Source organism: Onychostoma macrolepis, chromosome 20, assembly GCF_012432095.1.
Source record: "Onychostoma macrolepis isolate SWU-2019 chromosome 20, ASM1243209v1, whole genome shotgun sequence".
NCBI lineage: Eukaryota > Metazoa > Chordata > Actinopteri > Cypriniformes > Cyprinidae > Onychostoma > Onychostoma macrolepis.
The window spans coordinates 23,679,671-23,702,892 of NC_081174.1; the positions used below are offsets into that span (position 1 = coordinate 23,679,671).

The window sequence follows — 23,222 nt, forward strand, 5'->3', positions numbered from 1 at the left end:
GACTGGCAATTGAATTTCATGATGATTCTCATATATATATATATATTACACTTAAAAGTCACATAGGTCTGCCTGACAACACTTCTGTTGACAATTTAGTCTGGGCGCTATGTGTTTGGAGGCATGTTGCGAGAGAGTGAAAGTGCGTGTATGTGTGTTTAAATTCTCTGTCAAGAGTGTTAATTTCAGAACGACACTTCATAGTCTCCTCATTAACGCTGCCTCTCCTGCATGCAGAAGTACCAAAGTGAGCGGTTCCCTAACGTGCATTAACAAACTTTAATTTTTTTTTTTAAAGATGTAAATGAGGTGAGTACAGCAGAATTTTTGCAGTGTAAATGGTGTGTGGGATGCATTTGAAGGACAGCTCAATGACAGATAAACTAGTCTGGACTCCACACATCTATAATTGACCATGTATTAACACTTTGGATCATATCATCTAAGCTTCATTTACTTTCTTAATGCACATTCCTGGTCTTGTGAACAATTCATTGGTATGTTATTGTGGTAAGACTTTCTAATGTGGTTTAATCTGTTAACATTAGATAATGCATCATAATATTAAAACGAACAACATTTTTTAAGAAAATTAACATTTTATTTGGAAACAGTAAAACAGGAACAGTTCTATCATCATACACTCACCTTCATGCCGTTCCAAACCAGTATGACTTTCTTGTGTGGAACACAAAAGAATATATTGTGAAAAATGTTTCAACTGTTTCGATGTCAAGAGTCTAAAACAACATTGGAAGACTTTGTCTGTGCATGAACAAAAAACACATCATTTTTCAAAAGAAAAAAACTCCATTGTGTTTCATAGAAGAAAGGCAAACTGTTTAGTAAAGGATTTTCTTTTTTGAGTATACTTTTCAATTGTACATCTTGAGATGTTAAAAACATATCAGCATACACTAGCATCTAGGGGTCTGGGGTCAGTAAATTTATTAAAAGAAATGAATACTTTTAAATGTAAAGACATAAGTTTTGCAGAAGTTTTCTATTTCAAACGAATGCTGTTCTTCTGAACTTTATATTCAACAAAGCATTCTGGAGGGAAAATACACTGTAAACTGGATTCAAAATTCAGCTTTCGATCATAGGAATAAATTCCATTTTAAAATATATATTAAAACAGAAAATAGTTGTAAAAATTTTTCACAATATTGCCGTTTTTACTGTATTTTTGGTCAAATAAATGCACCCTTGGTGAGCAGAAGAGAGAAATAAATTACGTTTATTTATTATTAACACTAAAGTGTTACCAAATGTTTGTCTTTAAATTAATTAAATTATAGTAACTTATCAAATAAAAATTTCTATTTCCATTATTGTCACATGCAGGCAATTGGATAATGTTAGCCAATAGCTATTTAGCAAATAGTTTTTTTTTAATCCAAATTCACATTTGGATATACAAATCTCGCTTTTCACAATCCTATTAATTCCTACCATTTTTTAGCACTGAATATCCTGCTTCCCTCATGAAAAAGCCAATTAAAGTAAAACAGGTAACAAACAGTAATAATAGAAAACTAGAATCTCAAACTAGATTCTGTAAAGAATGAAACTAAAACAAATACACCTTGTGTCCTAACCATCTCTGTGAGCTTTCCCAAGCCCTCTGTGGGATTATACAAACCTACGATTTTCACCTCAGACAAAATATTAACATTGGAATATCTATAACGAAATATACCGGTCCTTCACATGAATTCGACACTTTGATTCACTCTATTAAAAGCTGAATGAAGCTTTATGAAATGCTGTCTATGGATAAAGAGTTAGAGACAAAATATTGCACTCAGTTCATGTGAACAGGGACAGCGTAGGTGGTTGCAGCTTGTTTTACGATGTTCTTTATTCGCACTGACTCATGGCATAACGCTGCCAAGGTATAACACCTGTCAAATGCTTACCAGGTGCGCGACCAGTGCTCTGTTGTTTTGAATCGGTTACCAAGACCATACTATTTACACAATGAATCTAAATGATTATTTTTTTTTATTTATTAATGACAGCTCCTGTCATTTCAACATCAGCATAGAACAGTCATATTAAAAAAGCCAGCTGTGAGCGCTCAATGTCTGATCATTCATCACAAAACAATAAAACCCATGGGTTCTCTGCTTACAATGACAATAACAGAGCAGTAACTGACTGAGGATATTTTTCAAATATATGATATGGCCGGCAGAACCCGTAGCCATGTAAGACGACAGGCCTTGAAAAACGACAGCCTTAAACATCTCAGACACCTCACATCTACTTCCAAAACCGCTTGATTGCTCTTTCATACGCACCCACAGAAAACCCACTTCCAGCCACTAATAACACATTACATGGCAGTTTAATAATATGGGGTCTAGAAACCATTATGAGCTATGTTATACTTTAATAACCAGAAACGCAACATGACATGAACAGTTTCACGACAAGTGGAAGTGTGCAGATCAGGATTAGTATTGTTAAATATTAGCATTGTTAACTAAAAACAAATCGCATCCATATTATATTATATATATATATATATATATACATACATACACATACACACACACGCATGTAGATATTCAAGAAAAATGTTATTTTTATATATTAAGTATAATATAAATTATATGAATATAAATATATACATATAAATATTTTCAAAAATATACTGCATGTGTGTGTATTTTATATATACATAAATTTAAACAGTATATTAAGTACATTTTACATTATATATTATACACATTATATAATATATATTATAATATAATATATTATACACATATATTATGTAAACAAAAACTTTTATTTTGGATGTGATTAATCGTGATTAATCATTGAAAATAAAATAAATAAATTATAAATATAGCTGTTAAGACTAAACTAAATCAAAATGAGAAATGCTACCTTGGCCACTAACTAAAATAAGTTCAAACTGCTGACTGGACATAAAAAAAAAATGAAAACAACTAAATGGTAATATAAAAAATATTTTTAAAAAACTAAGAAAAACTCAGCACATAAAAAAGCACATAAAATTACTTGAAAATGAAACTAAAGTTAAAATGAAAATATAATGCAATTCTGATTCAAAATATCAATAATAACTATAACAGAGCATAAATAATAAATTAACACTTACTGTATATGGAGGCAACATAAATTATTGTATTTTTTCCAAGTTAGTATGCGTGAGATATTGCAATAAATAAATAATAAACAGGCAAACCTAAGGAAACACCTTCGAAAACTACCCTCATGTTGTACCAAACCTGTGTGGCTTTCCATCTTCCTGCAAACTCAAAACGAAAGAACACAAAGTATCAAGACTACTTTTATACTGTTTTATAATACTTTTATGGCCTTTTATTTTTTGCCATTATAGAGCTTGACAGCCTCCATCTTCAATTACATTAATTCTATAAAAAAATGGATATATATCCTTTAAAAACTCATCATAAAATTCACTTTTCGTGCTCCATTGAAGAAAAAAAAAGTAGTGTGAGAAAGTACTGACAGAAATTAATTTTTAACCATCCCTTTAAAGTTTCTGGCTATGAAGTAAGTGGAAACTCCACCTGGATCTGTCCTGCATCTGCTAGTGAGCCCAAGACTGAGATCATTGAGAGTTCAGAACCAATTCTCTGGGTTGTGTAAGGACACCAAGAGAGCAAGAGCTGGAGAAGAACCTGCGCTTTAATGCAGAACAGACCCAGTCTATTACTTCTACACACTGTTAACAGACAACTCACAGCGTCCAGCCACAGAGAAGAGGAGGCCTGGAGGTTTACGAGCTATGTGGTCCAGATAATGAGCCAATGTGGTTCCTCAAATTGTAGATCAAATCAATGACCTCAAAAAGATGGCAAAATCAAAAGTCATTGAGATCCAGGCACTGACAAGGTCTTGTAAAAGTCTCAATGTTCAAATATTTTCCATTTCAGCTCAAAGGAGCAATTGTTTCGCTCTCCTCATCTTGCAGTCCTTGTTTTACCTGAATGGCTACAGCGCCACCTGGTGGACCGATCAAATCTTTCCTCACTTTAGGTTTGGGAGCTAAAAAAATAATAATTTGTTTCAGAAACAGGACAATGAAAACATTAATAGACATTAGCATGCATACATTAAGCAGATTTCCCTTACCATTTGGGTTTTCCTGTTTATAAAATGTCTTGAGCATTTCAACAGCCTCTTCTGCTCTATAGCCAGCGATGCACTGTAATAAGCAAGTGAGCATGTGCTACAACAAAAATATGCAATGTGGTCTGGACTATAATTCAGGGAATGTGGATGTTTCGACAAGAAAAATATTCTAGCCACACAGAACGGTTCAGAATGTAAGGAACTGGATTCTTTTGGATCGGCTGGAATTTAAATGTAACTGGACAGGAATTGGAGGGAAATACTTTTACCTTAAATGAAGTTCCAGTGTGTGGTAAATGATCTGATGAGATGTCCAGGACAGATCCACAGCCTCCAAACCGCTCATTTTTGCACCCATATACAACAAGAGGTATGTCTGTCTAAATGTTAAGGTGTCCTTTTAGCGCTGACTTTATTTTAATACTACTAGACAATAGAAACCTGGGGTAAACAATAATGCATTAAAAAATTCGCAATAAAAACTTGATTAGGAAAGGCTGTGATTGACACTGATTAATAATTTTAATTGAATTATTAATATTTTAATTCATCAAGGATGCATCAAATTGCTCAAAAGTGACAGTAAAGACTTTATAAATGTAATTTAGAATAAATGCTGTTTTTAACTTTTTATTCATTTCAAACTATTCTGGACAATATTTTCCATATAAATATTAGGCAGCACATTAACACTGATGATAATAATAATAAATGTTTCTTGAGCACCAAATCAGCATATTAGAATGATTTCTAAAGGATCGTGCGACACTGAAGACTGCAGTAATGGCCACTAAAATTCAACCCTAACCCTAAATTGTGAAATTCAATAGTAAAATTCAATTTGAAATGGTAAAAATTAAATATACTGAAAACTTTCATATCAAAATTAAAACAAAACCAGTTATTATAAATTGTAATAATATTTCCCAATATTACTGGTTTACTGTATTTCTGATCAACTAAATTCAGCCTCTGTGGACATGATAGGCTTCTTTCAAAACCATTGATGGTACTGTACGTGTTAACTTTTCTAAACTAATAGTCGACCACATTTTGGCATCAAGGATACGAAGCAGGCGCAGAGCAGCTGCACACATGATACATGGCTCCACGGTCACATAAAGTACAGTCTGTTCACACACCTCCTTTGGGTCCTTCTCTCTGAAATGGCACCAATCAAGCACTTGATCCAGTGCCACCATTTCCGCATGCCGAGTAGCCTTGGGCAAAACAGACACAGAAGTCAGGCTGTTTCATCTATTCCAAAGTTTCTCTGTGCTCTACTAGGAAGAACCATTAATCAAATTCTTAAAAGAACAGGAACTGTAATTTATGGGTCAATGGCAAATAAGGATGTCTGAGATTATTAAAATGAGAAATTAGAAAACTAGTTCATAATGCATCACCAATACCAAGTTCCTAGAAATTTAACATAAGCAAATTTTCCTCTCACCTTGAGTGTACACATCTTAATGATTTGATCACAAATCATTTGCAAGAAAATAAGCCTTGCAATGAGACTTATTTTTGACAATCTCTAAACAGTTACACCATTTACACATTCAGACTGAAAGCCTCACAAAAATATCAATACTAATTTAAAAAAACCGAATGTCCATCATAGAAGAGGTGTATTCCCATCAGTCTGGAAACCACAACTTCTATGCATTTCTGAATAACTTGATTGTTAAGTAATTGATAAATTATCATTTGTATATATATATATATATATATATATATATATATATATACACACACACACACACACACTGGAACCTAGGATTATAGTCAATTACATTAATATAAGGATTATTGTTAGCGTACACATAATTCCAATAACCATTGCCAATCATTATAAAACATTCTAAATTATGATTAATTATCATAATTAGGCACATTATGAAATTACTTACATTTTTTGTTTCATTCGCCTCATTTCTTCCTTTTCCAATAATCTCATTGTTGTAAACCATCAGACAGCCAACAGGAACCTCTCCGTTCTCAAGGGCCTCAAGTGCCTTTAAAGAAAATAATGTGTTTTAATTATAATTCTCAAAACAACCAAAAATACATTTGCCATGACAACCAAAATATCATTGAAACTAGTTATTATTACAAAGACTGTGGAAAATCTTCACAAGAAATGAGATATTAATCATCATAAATACATACATACTCGGATTTTTCAAAGGCGATGTCGTTTTATTTTATTGACATTTCCCAGTCGAAATAATGCAGTAACGTTACTTTAGTAACTATGGTATTTAAGGGGAAGTGCCGTTTACCGTGGTAAATATTGTGAACAAACAGTAAATAGAGAAGTTTTACCATGTCAAACGCCTTTGACATCCATGTTTGTATCTCACTATCTAACGGCTGCAGAAAATCACTTTTCTCAAGTTCAACACTGTCTGCTTGCATCTCCATCTGTATCCTCATCAAATCTATAATCGTAAAAATAAAGCAGCAAAAATAAGGGAATAGCAACGTTTTGCTTATGCACACGTGTTTACGGGGGACCGTAATAATGGATGGACCGTTCAGGGCTGCAGGTCGACCGCATGATCGATCGATCGACGCAATCTGTTATCTGTAGTTCGCCTGTGTGCTGCTAACACGAGAAGTTATTGCCATGTAGCATTGTGCTAGCTAGTGAGTTACGTCTAAACACGCTTTTGCATCTAGTTTTTCGTTTTTTTGCGGTGTCAAGTCTGTTTTTAAAATGTTGAGTTCTACATGGAATTTCATCAAACGCCATAAGAGGAAATTCATCTTCGCTGGGGTTTTTGTTGGAGGTAACGTGGGAAACTAGACCACCTGCATGTTTATAGTTCAGAGATTGTTAGCTAACGTTCGTGTGACTGTGCATGAACTATTTCTTGTTTTAATGGCTGAATATAAATACATGTAGTTATAATATGTTAATATGCAATAATATATAGTTTAGCATGTTATTACAGTGCTGCCAAGCATTAGATCTTATTTCCACATTCAACTAATCAATCTCAGTTCACCTGTCACCTGGTTTTTCTATTGGCACAGTCAAAGAAAGTTGAGATGGACTTTACCCAGCATGCAGTTTTTTATATCACTGAATATATCTGGCATATTGCATGTCATTTTCTTAACATGTACATTATGTTGTAATGTATTCTCAAACTTCATGCCCAGGTGTCTATTTACTTGGTAAATATGCACAAAGAAAAATTCAGGAGATACAGGAGAGAGAGGCAGCCGAATACATCGCTCAAGCTCGGAGACAGTTTCATTTTGAAAGCAACCAGAGGACATGTAACATGACAGGTAAAAAAATAAAACAGAATGACATGATCAGTTAATAAATGTTATGAAAAAGTGATGTTTGTTCTGGCCAGTATATGTAATTGTGTATTTTTTTGTAGTGTTATCAATGCTCCCCACTCTCCGAGAGGCAATCATACATCACCTGAACTCAGAGAGCCTCACGGCTTTGCTGAAGACTAAGTGAGTCATTCATGTAAATTATAGATGATTATCTGCATTACCCAAATAAAAGAACATAACTGATGCAAGTGATCATGTCTTTCTACACAGGCCAGCTAATAAACTTGAAATCTGGGAGGATCTAAAGATTATTAGTGAGTTGAATAAGTTTCTTTGTTGTAGGATTACATATTTATTGCTTTAAAGTCAACATGAAATCGAAATTGAACCTCTTTACTTTCTTAACGCAGATTCCTAGTGCTATTGTGAACTTTCAATCTGTTCTTCAGAATAAGTTTTTAGTCACAATTTTCCTTTGCTTTTTATAGTCTAAGTGTGTTTAAATATGTGGAAGAGCAATGGCAATTTAATGTAGCTTTTTTAACTAAATTTCAAAAGTTTGGGGTCAGTATTTTTATTTTTATTTTTTTTTACAAGAAATTAATATTATCCAGTAAGGATGTCAAGGCAGACAGTAAAGGATTTCATGTTGTTACTTATTTGACAGTATAACATTACAAAATATTTATATTTCATTGAAATGCTGTTCTTTTGAACTTTCTATTTATCAAAAAATGTATCAAAGTTTCCACAAACATATTAAGCAGCATAAATGTTTTCAGCATTGATAATAAGAATTTATTCTTAAGCACCAAATCAGCATATTACAATTATTTCTGAAGGATCATGTGATACTGAAGACTGGAATAATGGCTGCTAAAATACAGCTTTTCCAGTACAACAATAAATTATATTTAAAGATAGAAAACAGCTCTTTTAAATTGCAATGATATTTCAGTAATATAACTCCTACTGTATTCTTTCAAAAACATAATAAATAAATAAATCTTACCAACTCCAAACTTTTTTTTTTTAATGTTTCTTTTCTGCTGATGTCACGTGGGTTATTGGAAAATATTGAGCAATGACCACATAGTTTTGCTCATAGGCATTATTTTGGCTCAATACTGGTGGATAATGGAACACCCACTTTTCACAATCAAACTGATTCACGCCCTGAAATTTTTAGCTGAATGTCCTGTTTCACAATATGTCACATGCAGAAAATCACTTTTCTCAAGTTCAACACCGTCTACTTGCATCTCCATCAGTATCCTCATCAAATCTATAATCCTAAAAATAAAGCAGCAAAAATCAGGAAATAGCAACGTTTTGCTTATGCACACATGTTTACGGGGGACCGTAATAATGGATGGACCATTCAGGGCGGCAGGTCAACCGCATAATCGATCCATCGATGCAATCTGTTTTCTGTAGTTCGAAGTAAAAATGGGTTTTGAACGGAAATTCAAGCTGACTTTAATCTCTAAACTCTCATCTATTCCTGTTCTCAAACAATGATTTCTACTCTCCAGGTTTTACACGCAGTATTGTGGCGGTTTACAGCACTTGCATGCTGGTGGTGTTACTCAGAGTTCAGCTCAACATAATTGGTGGCTACTTGTACCTGGACAACTCTGTGACAAAGAATGGAACGGTATGCATTTTACAGGCAAAGCCACCTGATGTTACCGTGTTACAGCATGTAAATTCTACTTCCATTTCTTCATGCTACTTTAGACCCCCTTGGCCCCTCCTGATGTCCAACAACAATATCTGTCAAGTATCCAACACCTTCTTGGAGAAGGCGAGTACAATCTATATCTGAGATCTGTATAAGAGCATCGAATCTGTATAAGTGTTTAATCCTCTGTTTATAACGTCACATCCACCATAGTTGATACTGATCTTCGTTTTTGTCTTTTCAGGGCTCATTGAACTGATAACTGTGGTGAAGAAAGCTGTCCAGGAAGTTCTTGGACCGTACGTTGAGTGATTGATTAGATGATGAATGAATTTGAATCTACTCATCTCATACTTGTGGCTTTATTTGCCATGGCAGTTTGCCATTGTGTTGTGTCGGTCTTCCTGTATATTTAGCAGGAAATCTAACTGCTGTCCATGTCTCCTCAGGGTGTCTCTGAAGCAGAGTTTGTCCCTACAAGAGTTGGAGCAACAGTTAACTCAGATCAGACAGTTAGTGGAGGAGGGCTGTTCTTCCTCTAAACGCAAAAGACTTTCTTGGTACATGATGCCTGATGAAGAGAACACACTAGCCTCACAGGTAGATATTTATGATTTATTCTGCTGTTTAGTTTTGAATTAGATACATTTATAATTGATTAATTTATTTGAGATTTTTTTATTTTATTTAAAACTACAATTATATGTATACATATATACTTATTCATAATATTTTGATTCATGATACACTACCAGCATTTTATTTTATTTAGCAAGAACACATTAAATTGATCAAAAATGACAGTAAAGACATTTAAAATGTTACAAAAGTTTTTTTTTTTTATCTATAATCTGTAATCAAATAAATGCTGTTAATAACTTTCTATTCATTAAAGAATCCTGAAAATTTTCTAATTTTCCACAAAATAATATACAATACCATTTTATAAAGTTTGATAAGACTTTTATGATAATAGAATTTTATTACTTATTTTACTGTAATTATAGTACTATAATTTTTATATATTACTATAATTTTATTACTTATTAACTGTATACATTTTATTTATATTACATCACAATTTACTTTTTTTGGTGTCTATGTACTAATTTTATTTATTTCTATATACATTTTTTAGGCTTGTGGTCTCACAGAGAATGATGTCACAACAATAAAGCTGCTGAATGAAACCAGAGATATGCTTGAAAGGTGAGGAAATCAAGACCCATATATAATCCTATAGGTTATAAAATTGAGAAAAGAAAAAAAAAAGGTGTTTGTATTTAACACCACAGACAGAATTTTCATTTTTGGGTGAACTCTCTCTTTTACACATTTAGTACCTATTTAAAGGAAGTTATTGTGTGAAAAACATAATTCTGGATTCAAAGAGCATTTATGATAAAATGAAAAAAATTACAGGATGAGACTAATTACGTCTAAACATTTTTTTTTTTTTTTTTTTTCAGTCCAGACTTCACTACTGTACTCCATACTTGCTTGAGCCGAGGCTTTATCCGATTCCTAGACAACATGTCAGAGTTTTTCCGACCCCCGCAGGGAGACTCCAACCCCTTCAGCACACCTGACCGGTCAGTGTACATGCATCTATATTTATTTTTATTTTTTTGGGAAGGTATGTACAGTGACCCCAAAAAGTGTTTGGCCAATTAAGCCACGTTAAGCCATTTGATCACCTTCCCAAGGCCAGTATATTTCAGGTTTGTGAACAGTATTGGTGATGGAAAGATAATCATTGCTGTTTTTCACATGCTTTTCTTCCAGATTATCACATGTAAGCCTCCCACTAGCCAAAATCATTCCCATCATCAACGGACAGATACATTCAATATGCAGCGAAATACCCAGTCACTTTGTCCAGGTGAGAACCTTCATATGCATAGACTCATTTTGACTTGCATGTGGTATAAAATCTGCCCACACACCAATGTTTGCTTTCTTTCTTGTTTTTAGGATCTCTTATTGATAGACCAGGTGAAAGAGTTCGCCGCCAATGTGTACGAAACGTTCAGCACGCCTCAGGAACTTCAGAAGTGAGCACAGGACTGAGCAAGATGTGAACTTGCAAAAGCCGAACTCCTCACAAATCTACTTTAAAGAAACTCTCATGCCGTACAGCACAGAATTGTTCTCCTCGCACACCCTAAAATCGACCCGGGGGAAACGAACTCGCGGCTGTTCTGAGAGACGAGTGTATAATGGAGTTCAGATCCTCTGTTGTTCAGTATGGCATTCAGTATGGGCTAGCTTCTCATGACCTGCTAGCTGTCCTGTCTGTATGTTGTGACCCCCTAACCTTGTCCCAGCCAGGCTTGCCAAGGTTTTTACACGCTAGAATAATCTGTAGTACATTTTATTTATTTTTTAATCCCTGTAGCATAACAATCTCATTATATAACTGTCACGACATGGCTAGCATAAAAGATCATATATATATATATATATATATATATATATATATATGAATGATTCACATTTGCAGTATGGACTTAAAAGGGTGATTTGCAGATGTTTTGTATAGGATATCTCTGCTGGACATTCTCCAGAACCAAAACACAGTCATGCTCACCTCTGCAACAGTAACAATGCATGATGTTTGCACTGCTACTGGTATAAAAAAAATGCATATTTTGGAGTATTTTCATTTGTATTTACTTGGTTCTACTAATTAATTAATGAGAATAGTTGGACTGTGGTTTTTGTTTTGCAAACTCTACAGGTTGTAGTATGCTACTTCTTTTGTAAAATGACCCATGAATGTTAATAAATAATGTGAGTAATAATACTTTTCATTACAATTATGCATTATTTGATAAGGAAACAATGCATGCTGTTTTGGCTTTTCAAAATTGAGCATTACTTAACCAAGAGACTGCTTTCTTATAGAAAAAGAAACCTCAAGGGCGTTTGTTTTTGAGCTACCCTTCCTTGTAATGAAACTATTATCCCGGGTTCCTCTAGAGGGCAGCGCATATCTAGAATTGAGCTCACAACTTAACAACTAGGTCAACTTAAGTACAAACAATAAACATTCTCACCAGTTAGGTACAAAAATAAAATCAGGAAGAAATGAAGTAATATCTGTCAAAATAGATGCCTAAACATGTGGGAAGCATATGACGTTTGCTATTGCACTAAACACAACCCTATTGACGCAATACTTCCTTATACCCTAAAAAAAAAACTGTTTTGGATAAGACTATATGCCACCCTTTACGTAATGTACTGGAAATAAATGATTGAATACATTCAGAATAAGTAGCATGACAATGCATAATCTTTTGATTTATCAGTTTAGTTTGTGATTATATTTGTATAATCTTAAGAATACTATGGCCACAAAATCATGAATGTCTTAGAAAACAGTTATTTTTAAATTGTAATATTTCACAATACTACTGTATTTTTATTTAAATATATTTCAATATGCATGTATTCAGGTGAATTTTTAGCAGCTATTACTCCAGTCTTCAGTGTCATGATCCTTCAGAAATCAATCTAATATGCTGATTCGGTGCTCAAAAAATTATTATTATTCAATTTTGAAAACAGTTGTGCTACGAAATATTTCTGTAGAAATATCTTTAGGATTCTTTAATGAAAAATATATACTGTCACTTTTAAACAAATTAATGCATCCTTTTATAATAAAAGTATTATTTCTTTAAAAAAAAAAAAAAAAAAAAACTGAATGACCTAAAACTTTTGATCATCAATAGTAGCACTAAATAAATAAATAAATTTGAAATGCTGTCAAAATGATTCATCTTGATTAATCGCATATAAAATAAAGGTTTGTATTTACATAAATATACACACATGCATACATACATAAAATATCTTAAATACATGCATGTATATGTGTGTGTGTATTTATATATACATATAAAGATGCACAGTACACACGTTATTTAAACAAACTTTTGGATGTGATTAATCGATTTGACAGCACTATTGAAAATGTTCTTTTTTAAAGCAAAAGTCAGTCAAATTAAGACTTTCAGAGTCATCTAGATTTTAGGGATGTGGTAGAATCTGAGCTAATAAGCAGTTAAAGAAATAGTTCACCCAAAAATGAAAATTCTGTCATCATTTACTCACCCTTATGTAATTCCAAACCTGTGTGATTTCTTTACTTCTGTGAAACATAAAATAATTTTGGGAAATTTGAGAAATGTTCCACAGAAAAAAGGTTTGGAATGACATGAGGTTGACTGAATTTCATTTTTGATCCCTTTAGAGAGAGAGAGAGAGAGAGAAGAGTTGACTGTCACTATAGTAAGTGTACAGTAAATTACTTTGGATAAGAAAGCATCTGTGGTATATACAGTCAGGTTCTGAGGTCAGCAAGTCTTGTGAAAGTACCAGTGACAGTACTGAGCACAAGCATGTGGAGAAAACAAGTAATTACATCAGATTGAGACATCTTTTGGGCAGCTATGTGGGTCAGTTTGTGGCTAATACCACAGCCTATACCGGCAAACCAGCCAAGTATAGAGGAGAAGGAGATCAGAAATTAAGTGATTCAAAGGTTATAAAAACATGACGTCAATTTGCCAATAATTATGGGTTAGACAACTGAAACTGCACTGGTCATGCTTATGACAGTTTGTTTGACAAGGGATGAGCTATATATAGAGGAAAGAGCAAGAATTGGCTTATTGTTGCATAAGCCGCCGGAATATGCTGAATAACTACAAGGGTGTTTTCCACAAAGCAAACGGCATTTGTAGCACCTCCAGTCACATGACTCGCTCCGTGCTCAGCGTGCTCTTTGTTGTGTTTCAGCAAACAGGAAATTCCCCTTCGTCACATGACACGGATCTTTGGTTCTGTCCCGTGACCTTTTTACTGAAACTGTTTACATCAAGTACAGGAATATGAGGGAAAGGTCTTCTTGTAATCATTAAAGAGATTGAATAACACTATCTCTGTTTGCTTATGATAGCCTACATAATAGTGCAGGACTAAGCGATTTATGGTTCATTTCTAGACTATGGCTTATTATTCTTGTTGTGTGAACAAAATACTCAAACCTTTGTATAACATGGCCAAATGCTTTCATAAGAATATAACCAAATATTTAAGAATGGGGTGAGGATTTGAAACCTGTTGGTGTGGTGCAGAAATAACACATTTCACCTTTAAATAATCATGCTATGAATGTAGAAAGCACAATTTAGTATGCATATGTATATACTGTTAATGAAGAACATTGATTGTCAAAACATATGATTCGTTTAACTAGTTTATAACAGTGGTTTTTAATGTTTCAGAAGCCACAGACCCCTAAATATGATCATCCTTGTGCAAGAGACCCCATCCTAAAATGTAAAATTATTATTTGGAAAACATTTGATTTATATTTTTTTTTATTCATTATAGCACCGTACTGTTGGATGCATTATTTCTTATATCTATTTATTTATTTGAATCAAATTTTTATTTATTTCATTCTTATTTTTATTTGAAAACCCCAGTTTGAAAACCCAGGGTTTATAAGATGACAGTCTTCTGCAAAAATAATTTTACATGAGTCCTCAGAGAAGCATGAGTTTGATAAAATGGATAAAACATAATTTACACATCTGTGTGCATTTTATTTTGGTTCAGAGCTAAGAAAACATTCATATGTTTGCCAGTAAATGAAGGAAGAAAGAAATATGAAATTAGCCAATCATTTTGTCCAAATAAACTTGAACTTTAATGCAGCAACAATCGCTTTTGGTCATGTGATTGTAACAAGTAAAAATGTCAAACAAATGAGCTTTTAATTAGTTACACATATGTATAGAGTCATGTGAGTGTGCATAATATTTTTAAACACAAAACTCCCTTCAATAATTGCAGAGAAATTGCTGAGTGCATCTCAACACTGCACACTGCAAAAATGTTTTCTTACTTAGATTTTTAGTCTCGTTTCCAGCCAAAATATCAAAATTCTTAAATCAAGAAGGATTTTCTAGACAAGTAAAAATTATTGTCTTGTTTTCAGAAAAAACATGTCAAAATTAAGTGAGTTTTTGCTTGAAACAAGCAAAATAATCTGCCAATGGGATATGACATAAAACACATTTTTCTTACCCCATTGGCAGATTATTTTGCTTGTTTCAAGCAAAAACTCACTTAATTTTGACATGGTTTTTCTGAAAACAAGACAATAATTTTTTCTTGTCTAGAAAATCCTTCTTGATTTAAGAATTTTTTGATATTTTGGCTGGAAACAAGACTAAAAATCTAAGTAAGAAAACCATTTTTTTGCAGTGCAGTACCTGCATTGAGCATAGACAAAAACACTACACTCTTAAAGTGTTCCAAAGGGGGTTTTCACAGCAATTCCATAAAAGAACCAGTTTTGGTTCCCCAAAGAACCTTTCATCGAACAGTTCTTAAAAGAACCATTTTTTCTTAGCATGAAGAACATTTTAATAATCTAAAGAACCTTTTGTGGAATGAAAAGGTTGCATGGATGGTAAAGGTTCTTTGTGGAACCATTGATGCCAATAAAGAACCTTTATTTTTAAGAGTGTATATAAATCTTTTTTTTTTTAAATCTATAAAAAAAGACATTGTGAATGTGAATTTTTTTTTTTTAGGTAACAACCTGGAAAAGCTGGCACAGGGCGTTTTTGTTTTGCTGTTGTTCTTTGAGATTATGACTCATCTGCCTTTACCTGCATTTCCAGAGTCCTGTTACTCTCTGACTCATCATGATGTCAGACTATACACACACTGAACTCATCATCACACGAGATCGTGCAAATTAATATTCTACCAAAATGTGATCTATGACACACTTGAAAACAATACATGCTAAAAATGATCTACTGTATGTGCTCTGAAATGTAAGAACAAGCATTTTTAGAACCAATTTTTTATATCATTTCACCTGTGCTGAATCTCTTGTGTATACGCACAAACCTTGATTCAGATATAAACAGATTATTATCACAGGTAAGGCCAAGCACAGGGATTTGGCTTCAGTCCCGCACTGCAGGTTGTGGACATGCCCTGACCATGTTCTTCTCCTCTGCTCTGATTGGCTGATCTCAAGGGATTATCATTAACTATTAATCCTATGCTGCAATGATGCGTACTGTAGTCACACCACAGAGCGGTCAGATGATGTCATCTCACCTTAGCAAGCTGATTGGCCGAAGCCTCTCGTCCAGCTCTGTGCTCACCGTATCAATTTTATATCACTCAGAGCTAGATCCTTTACAGGCAGTCACGTGACTTCTTAAATATGACGTGGCTCTTAAAGACTAAGTGCGGCGGTTTTTATAGGAGGCCTGTGTTGCTTCAATTCCCTGCTTGAAATAAAATACCAGAAATTAGAGCGTGTTACGTTCTACATGCCAGGAAGAAGTCAAATGTCCCAATTAATCCAGTTCTTAGAATTTACAGCAAATTGAAGAAATGAGGAATGGGAAATGAATGATGAAAATGAGGTTTGCCTGAGGTAGCCTACTGCTCGGATGCTCTCTGGATGTGGAATGAACAGAAAAAAAAAACTTCCTTAGTCACAGAACGATTAGCAATTTACTTTCACATCTGCAGGAAGCAGATAGTACAGAACGTAGTTTATGTTACCATACATAGAAGTTTCATTCTAAATGGAATCCAAAAACCGAAGACCGGAAAACGAGCGCCTCCGAAAAGAGGAAGTCCTCGCTAAATGGGTTTCATTACATGTACTACGTTCCGAGTGTGATTCAATTTGGTTTCCTTATGAATTACGTAAGGCATTTATGCTTTAGTGGGGAATGACCTTTAGGTATTTGCTTCCACCCTACTTGCTGTTTGCACATAGGACCGAAATAACAAAACGCAGCACAGAGGCCTGCAGGAGAGAGAAATGAGGTCACGGCCTGTGACGGGGATGGGAATCCTGGCTTTCCCTACTTTGACTGTCTGCAACGAAAGCCCTTTGGGCGGGAGTCCGTTACTATGGATGCAGCCAGTGTAAACATGTACACAGTGCTCTGGTGTGTGTACCAGTGTGAAGGTAGCACTGTGTTAACTGGGACTTTATAAATAACTATGAGGCCTACAGCTGTCTATGTCACGTATGTAAGAGGAAAGCTATATAAACAATTATTTAGAGAAAGCAGTGTCAACATTTATACTGAGCAAGTGATGCTATGCATATTTGGGCCCCATTGCTGCCGAGTCATTTAAGACAATGTAGCCTACCTTGTAATATTACCATTAACAATTCATTAAAAAAAGGAAAAAACATATTATTATTAAACAAGTTCAAGAAGCTTGAGCACGTTCCATATCCACTGACAAGGCTCATTGGAAAATCTTAATCTCAACCCACACAAAACTCTTACTAAATATAGAAATACAAAAGAATAATCCACATGTCGTCAGACTTGAAATATAGGCTATTATTTAGTCATTCTGAACCTATAATGAGCCCTGAAAACACCTGGAATGACTTGTTTTGCTTCAATACGCAGATTTTACTTTGGACAGCATGTGACGACCTGACATATGATAAAAATGGTTTATCGCATACAGTTTAACAAAACATCTATAAATCAGATTTTTTTTTAAATGACCCTAAACTGCGTATAGCCCAAAAAATGTGCAAATTAATATTTTGTAAATACTTAAACAACAGCAAAATTGTAACACAGGGCCAAATATTATATTAGTACGAGCCATATTTCTAAAAATACCATAAATACTACTACTTTTATGTGTAAATGTTAGGAATTGAATGAGTTTGATGTTCATCACTACACCTTGCCACATTATAACAAAATAAATGCAAACAAATTATTTAATTTTAGCTATCTAAAAAATTATTTTAATACTTCCGATGCTGATGTTTATAGTTTTGGTATTATACTATTCTGACTGCAGTCGGTTGATGAATAAATCTAAAGAGTGGGGCATATATACATACAAATACACAAAATACAATACTAAAAATGACCATGCTAGCCATAGTGTCACTAAAATATTATAGTTAATACAGTTATTGATAGAACTGTGAAACCTAAATTAAAATAACACATTATTATTCCCCCCCCAAAAAAAAAATACGGTATCGACTGTGTTCCTAGTGTGCTACATCATGGTATACTAACAGATGCTGTACTCTGTCATTAGATTTGTAGATTTAATGGCATCTAGAGAGAAACCATCAGGCGTTTTCGATGACTAACGTTTGACCGGAATGCCATGTGTCAGACCGAAAGTGCAAATCAAAATATTGATCCCGACCTTTCATTATTCCAGCAATATACGTTTCGTTTCACACGCGTGATGTTTTGGGAAAAGGGTGATTTGACTGCTCACCTCCAACCCTAGAAAACAAGGGACAGTCTCAGGATTACTGTAGTCTCGACTTCCCGGAAGGATGACGTGTTCTCCCCTGGCGAGAATACTCGAGCTCTTGTCTTAAAGAAACAATGCGGAGTCTGTGCTTCTTATGAAACTGCTTTGTGCGCTGTTTAACCTGAGCCTGTGACACAGGCCATATCATTCGGAGTTAAAAAATAAGAAGAAAATGCAATAAAGGGAAATTCAATTATTTCAATTATTAAAATAATCTGGTTATATTTTGACCTAGAAACTACGTTCTTGTTTGAGCCTTGGCTTTTCTTAATGCTCGTCTTTTCGATCTTGCTTTCTTTTGCTTTCTTTTTATTTATTTATTTTAGAAAGGGCTTCAGAAAATATTACACATACAGAGAGAATTAATTAGGACATATTTTACATACTTTTATTTATAATGTTTATGCTGGGTATGAAGATTTAAATAGTGGATGTATAGTATACAAACAAAAGTGAAAGATACAAAGTACAAATATGTTTCAAAATGAAAATGAAGCCAAATGAATGATATATGCAACATTATTATAATCATAAAATTATATATAAAATCTAGTGCATCTAGTGATTCTGCTGTGATTTAATGATGATTCCTCTTTCTACACTGTAAAAAAATGACCATGATTTTAACGGTAAAAAACGGTGAAAATGCTACAGTAAAAACCTGTTAAATGGTTAAGGATAAGTTCCTGTAAAATTTACAGGGAACAACTGTAAATTGACGTTCCCGGAATTCCCTGCATTGCATTTCAAATTTTGTTTGAATTTGATGTTTTTTCTTTAAAATAACTATGCTGCTTCCCAGTTTTTTCTTATCAGTTATGTTTATTAGGGTTGTATGTTACATCTGTTGTTAAATTAATGTTTATTGCATATTTCAGTTTAATGAGTCTCACCATGATGGTGTTTAGTGTTTGTGTGAATGACACTGTGCACCTTCTATATATGTTATTATTTAAAAGCTGCTTGTGATGGGCTTTGGTTCATCATGTGACTTTCTCATCACCACCTGCATTTGGTGGCTATCAGTGTATTTCAAAGGTACAAAACAAATTTCAGTACTTTAATAGGTTGGTATATCAGTTAATGAAATTTTGGTATTTAACTGTAAATTTAAGTTTAAACCTAAAATGTTGTTACCGTATTTTTTACGTTAGAATTTTTAGTTTTTTACTGTAAAGTTTACAGAATTTTTTTTACAGTGTATATATTTATAATCATTTTATAAATAAATAAATGCATACATACATGACCTTTAAAAACGTGACTGTGTTCTTATCAAAACTCTGATTAGACTCAAAAACAAAACTGAAAGGCTTAATATGGTGTAATATGGCTGTAAATTTTTCTTCACATCATAAAGAAACTGAACGGAGAGGATTGTATATTATTTTGAATATTAAAAGGACCTTTGTCTTATCTGGCTTCTCTTTTACTCAAACTTTCACATTTTTGTTGATAGACAACAATCATCACGTAACAGATGGAAAATGAAATCACTTCTTCTGAATCTTCACTGTGTATTAATAGCTAAAAGGTCAATATTGCCATCATAACAGCTGTATCCATGTCCCAGACACAAAATGACCGCAGGCCTTTAAACACCTGTTTAACTTTATACGATGGAGCGCAAGCTGAACTCTATGACGTGTCTCTGCCCTGCCAGATATGATAAAGAGATGATAAGATGGTGAATACTGCTATATTAAGCTCTGTGTAAGGTTTTAGATATAGATCATTCGGATGGGTCCACACATGTCTGGTATACATTTTTAGCTTAAACATAAACAAACTGAATATTATGTCTCATTAAAAATATTAGTATAAATATTAGTATCTAGCTCAGCCAGTAAATCTTTACAGTAAGGACACATTTGCTTTGTAAAATTGGCAAAAATCACAAGCATCATTCAGTTTCAGTACCAGTTAAGGCTACTTAAATTAAAACCATAATAAATTAAAAATCATAAGATATTATGTAATTTGTAGGCATAAGGAACACACGAAAAAGAATTAAGCCACATATAAAAATGAATGTGTCACACTGGACCACATAAAATCAAACCAAGTTACATCTGCCAACAAATAATATATGAGGCCATTTCACAGAACTAACTTCCCTTTTCGAAATCACTTTTATGACTTTTAACCAACTGGTGTCAAGTTGATAGTAAGTGTTTGAAGTCAGTTCCCGTCAAGTTCACACAGCTGTCCAGCAGAATAAGCACAGGTGTAGTTCATCATATTAACTATGGACATTTTCCCTAACGCTTGAAAACCAGAAATAATATTACATGTCTTAATGTTGAACAGCACATTTATTGTTTCGTAATATTTGAAACTAATTTTCACTTCTTAACAAACAGAAACAAATACTAGAACCACCTCGAACTAGAGTAAGGAGAAAAAAAAATACTAACAAGGATGAATAATTAAAAATAAACAAATTAATAAATTAATAAAGTAATATACAATATGATTCAAAAACAGTAATATGGAATCATACAACCGTGAATCAAACAATTACCATACGGAGACCCAGAGACTGTTTCACAATTTTAAAACCTACCAAACTACTTTTCATAAAATAAAAAAATTAAAAAAAGGCTAGCTCAAAAAAATTATTTGTTTTATATTTCTTGAGAAAAAAAGTGCTACTTGGTTTAAGTCTTTTTGAGGCCACAATTCATTTCCATATCTTCATTTATTGGCAGATATCAAATCAGGAAAAACCAACAAATTCACTTTATAATATAATTTTTTTAATGTATCTCTTTGAGTTTTAGGAAAAAGCAAATAAGGAAAAATAAACCACAAAGGGCAAAATCAGAGACCACATGAAATGCTATTAAAAAAAAAATTTAAAACCTGAATCTAATTCTCTTATATAAAAACTTACACTAATTGTTATTTACATATCGGTGGATGTCAACAACAACAACAGTAAATTCACTTCAAAATAGTTCATATTCAAGTTTTTGCTATGACTCAAATGGAACTTATTCATAACCCAGATTCATTAATTCTGAGAAATTAGTTTTTAAGCCCGACAGCCATCATTGCTATTGGGAAAAAGAAATATTGCCATGTTTAGTCTTTGTGTCATGTTTAGACATGGCTCCTTAGTAACGCTATTTTGTGTACACGCATAATTGTTTGTAATAAGGGAGTGTTTTAGAAGTTATTGCACCAGGACTGGTGAATAGAGATCACTGGAAATTTCCAGAACACAGAGGTAAGAGCTTGTACCGGGGTGTGTAATGACCCAACTAGAGCAAGAGAGCTGTGCTTCACATCCAGTAGAGGAATGCAGACACTGCCGACTGCCCACTCCCTGAAATCACTTCAAAATCAAGATCTATCCCAATCAAAGTAAACACACAAAAACTATGAGCTCTAACATTTGCTTCATCACCTTTTTCTTTATCTGATTATTTAGTAGATTTATATGGCAAATTGTTGATTATTTGTGTGTGTGTGTGTGTGTGTGTGTGTGTGTACTTGTTTATGCTATTGTGGGGACATTTGGTATAGTAAAGTAATTTTTTTAACATTGTGTGGTCCCCACAAGGGAAAATAAAAAATATAGTAAATGATGTTTATCTCAAAGTGTAACAATGCAAACAGGTTTTCTGTAAGGGGTAGGTTTAGGGTTAGGGGATATTGTTGGGTCAGTATAAAAGTATTATAAGTGTATGGAAAGCCCCCACAATTCACAGAAACAAACATGAGTGTGTGTGTGTGTGTGTGTGTGTGTGTGTGTGTGTGTGTGTGTGTGTGTGTGTGTGTGTGTGTGTGTTCTTTTTTTTTTTTGGTAATTTATTTTAATATGACAAAGATGAAGAAATACTCCTGTCTGTTTCTAAAACACCTCCATCTGTTTTAACAATGCAACATTAATGGAAACACAACTACTAAAAAAAAAACAACTGCTCATATCCACTAGCTTAAGACTGATTTTACCCCACAGATAAACTAGGATATCAGAAAAGTTTACAAATCGGCTAATACAAATTATAATAGAATAAAGCCATGTCTAAACTTGCATGCAGCAATATTTACTAGAATTATATTTAAAATCTTAAATGATATATTTTTGAACACACAGTAAAATTCCAACTCACTAAAATTAAAAACCTGCACTCTGTAAAATCAAAGTGGTGCCAAAGTTACACGGATAACTTCACTCTTTGAATTAAATTACTGACAAAGAAAATCAAATCGACCTCTGAAAACTCGAGTATGAATCAGAAATTACTGGGACAAGTTAAACGGCCGGACTTTAAGATGTTAAATGGTGAAAACATTTTTGGTGAATGTGCAAAACCAAATGATCACCCATGGGCTTTAAAAGACTAAACAGACTAAATAAAAGACAGCAACACACTGACCTTGGGATCATCTCTCCATCTTCATACAATTCTCCATTACCAGACAAAATATGAGTGTGTTTAACAGAGTGAGAGTGATTTTCTGTTCTCATTCTGACCAGCTAGCCAGTCAATCTCTCCTTTTTTCACAACTATTCAGTATGTCACACTAGAGCATACCAGAGATCCCATGTCATTACACGGGTATGTCTTTATTTGCTCATTAGGTTAACATGTCAGGCTACGACTTCGATTCCTCCATAGCGCGGGGAGGGCGGGGGCAGAGCTTGCCCAGTTATGGTGCGCGCAGAGGGTTGCCTGATTGCATCACCGCAAAGGCAGCGTTCTTGGTACTA

The 23,222-nt window shown here is 33.7% G+C and overlaps 2 protein-coding genes across 4 annotated transcripts; one reads left to right on the forward strand and one right to left on the reverse strand.

Annotated features, from left to right (window-relative positions):
• Positions 1–643: 643 nt before the first annotated feature.
• On the reverse strand, positions 644–23,100 carry adat2 (adenosine deaminase tRNA specific 2). 3 transcript variants are annotated; one of them, XM_058756531.1, is made up of 6 exons: positions 22,888–23,100; positions 6,051–6,155; positions 5,207–5,357; positions 4,407–4,513; positions 4,138–4,210; positions 644–4,050 (listed from the first exon to the last, which is right to left on the reverse strand). In XM_058756531.1, exons 2-6 carry the CDS (start codon positions 6,108–6,110, stop codon positions 3,935–3,937), a joined length of 507 nt encoding a protein of 168 aa, XP_058612514.1. In that variant the 5' UTR covers positions 6,111–6,155; positions 22,888–23,100; the 3' UTR covers positions 644–3,934. The 3 variants fall into 3 exon arrangements, with proteins under 3 accessions (XP_058612514.1, XP_058612513.1, XP_058612512.1); XM_058756530.1 differs by lacking the exon at positions 22,888–23,100 and adding an exon at positions 18,461–18,594; XM_058756529.1 differs by lacking the exon at positions 22,888–23,100 and adding an exon at positions 6,466–6,712.
• Positions 6,727–11,930, forward strand: pex3 (peroxisomal biogenesis factor 3). The gene is made up of 12 exons (XM_058756524.1): positions 6,727–6,932; positions 7,309–7,440; positions 7,539–7,620; positions 7,711–7,754; positions 8,976–9,097; positions 9,181–9,247; positions 9,369–9,423; positions 9,574–9,724; positions 10,263–10,333; positions 10,594–10,716; positions 10,910–11,006; positions 11,099–11,930. Exons 1-12 carry the CDS (start codon positions 6,860–6,862, stop codon positions 11,180–11,182), a joined length of 1,101 nt encoding a protein of 366 aa, XP_058612507.1. The 5' UTR covers positions 6,727–6,859; the 3' UTR covers positions 11,183–11,930.
• Positions 23,101–23,222: the final 122 nt, after the last annotated feature.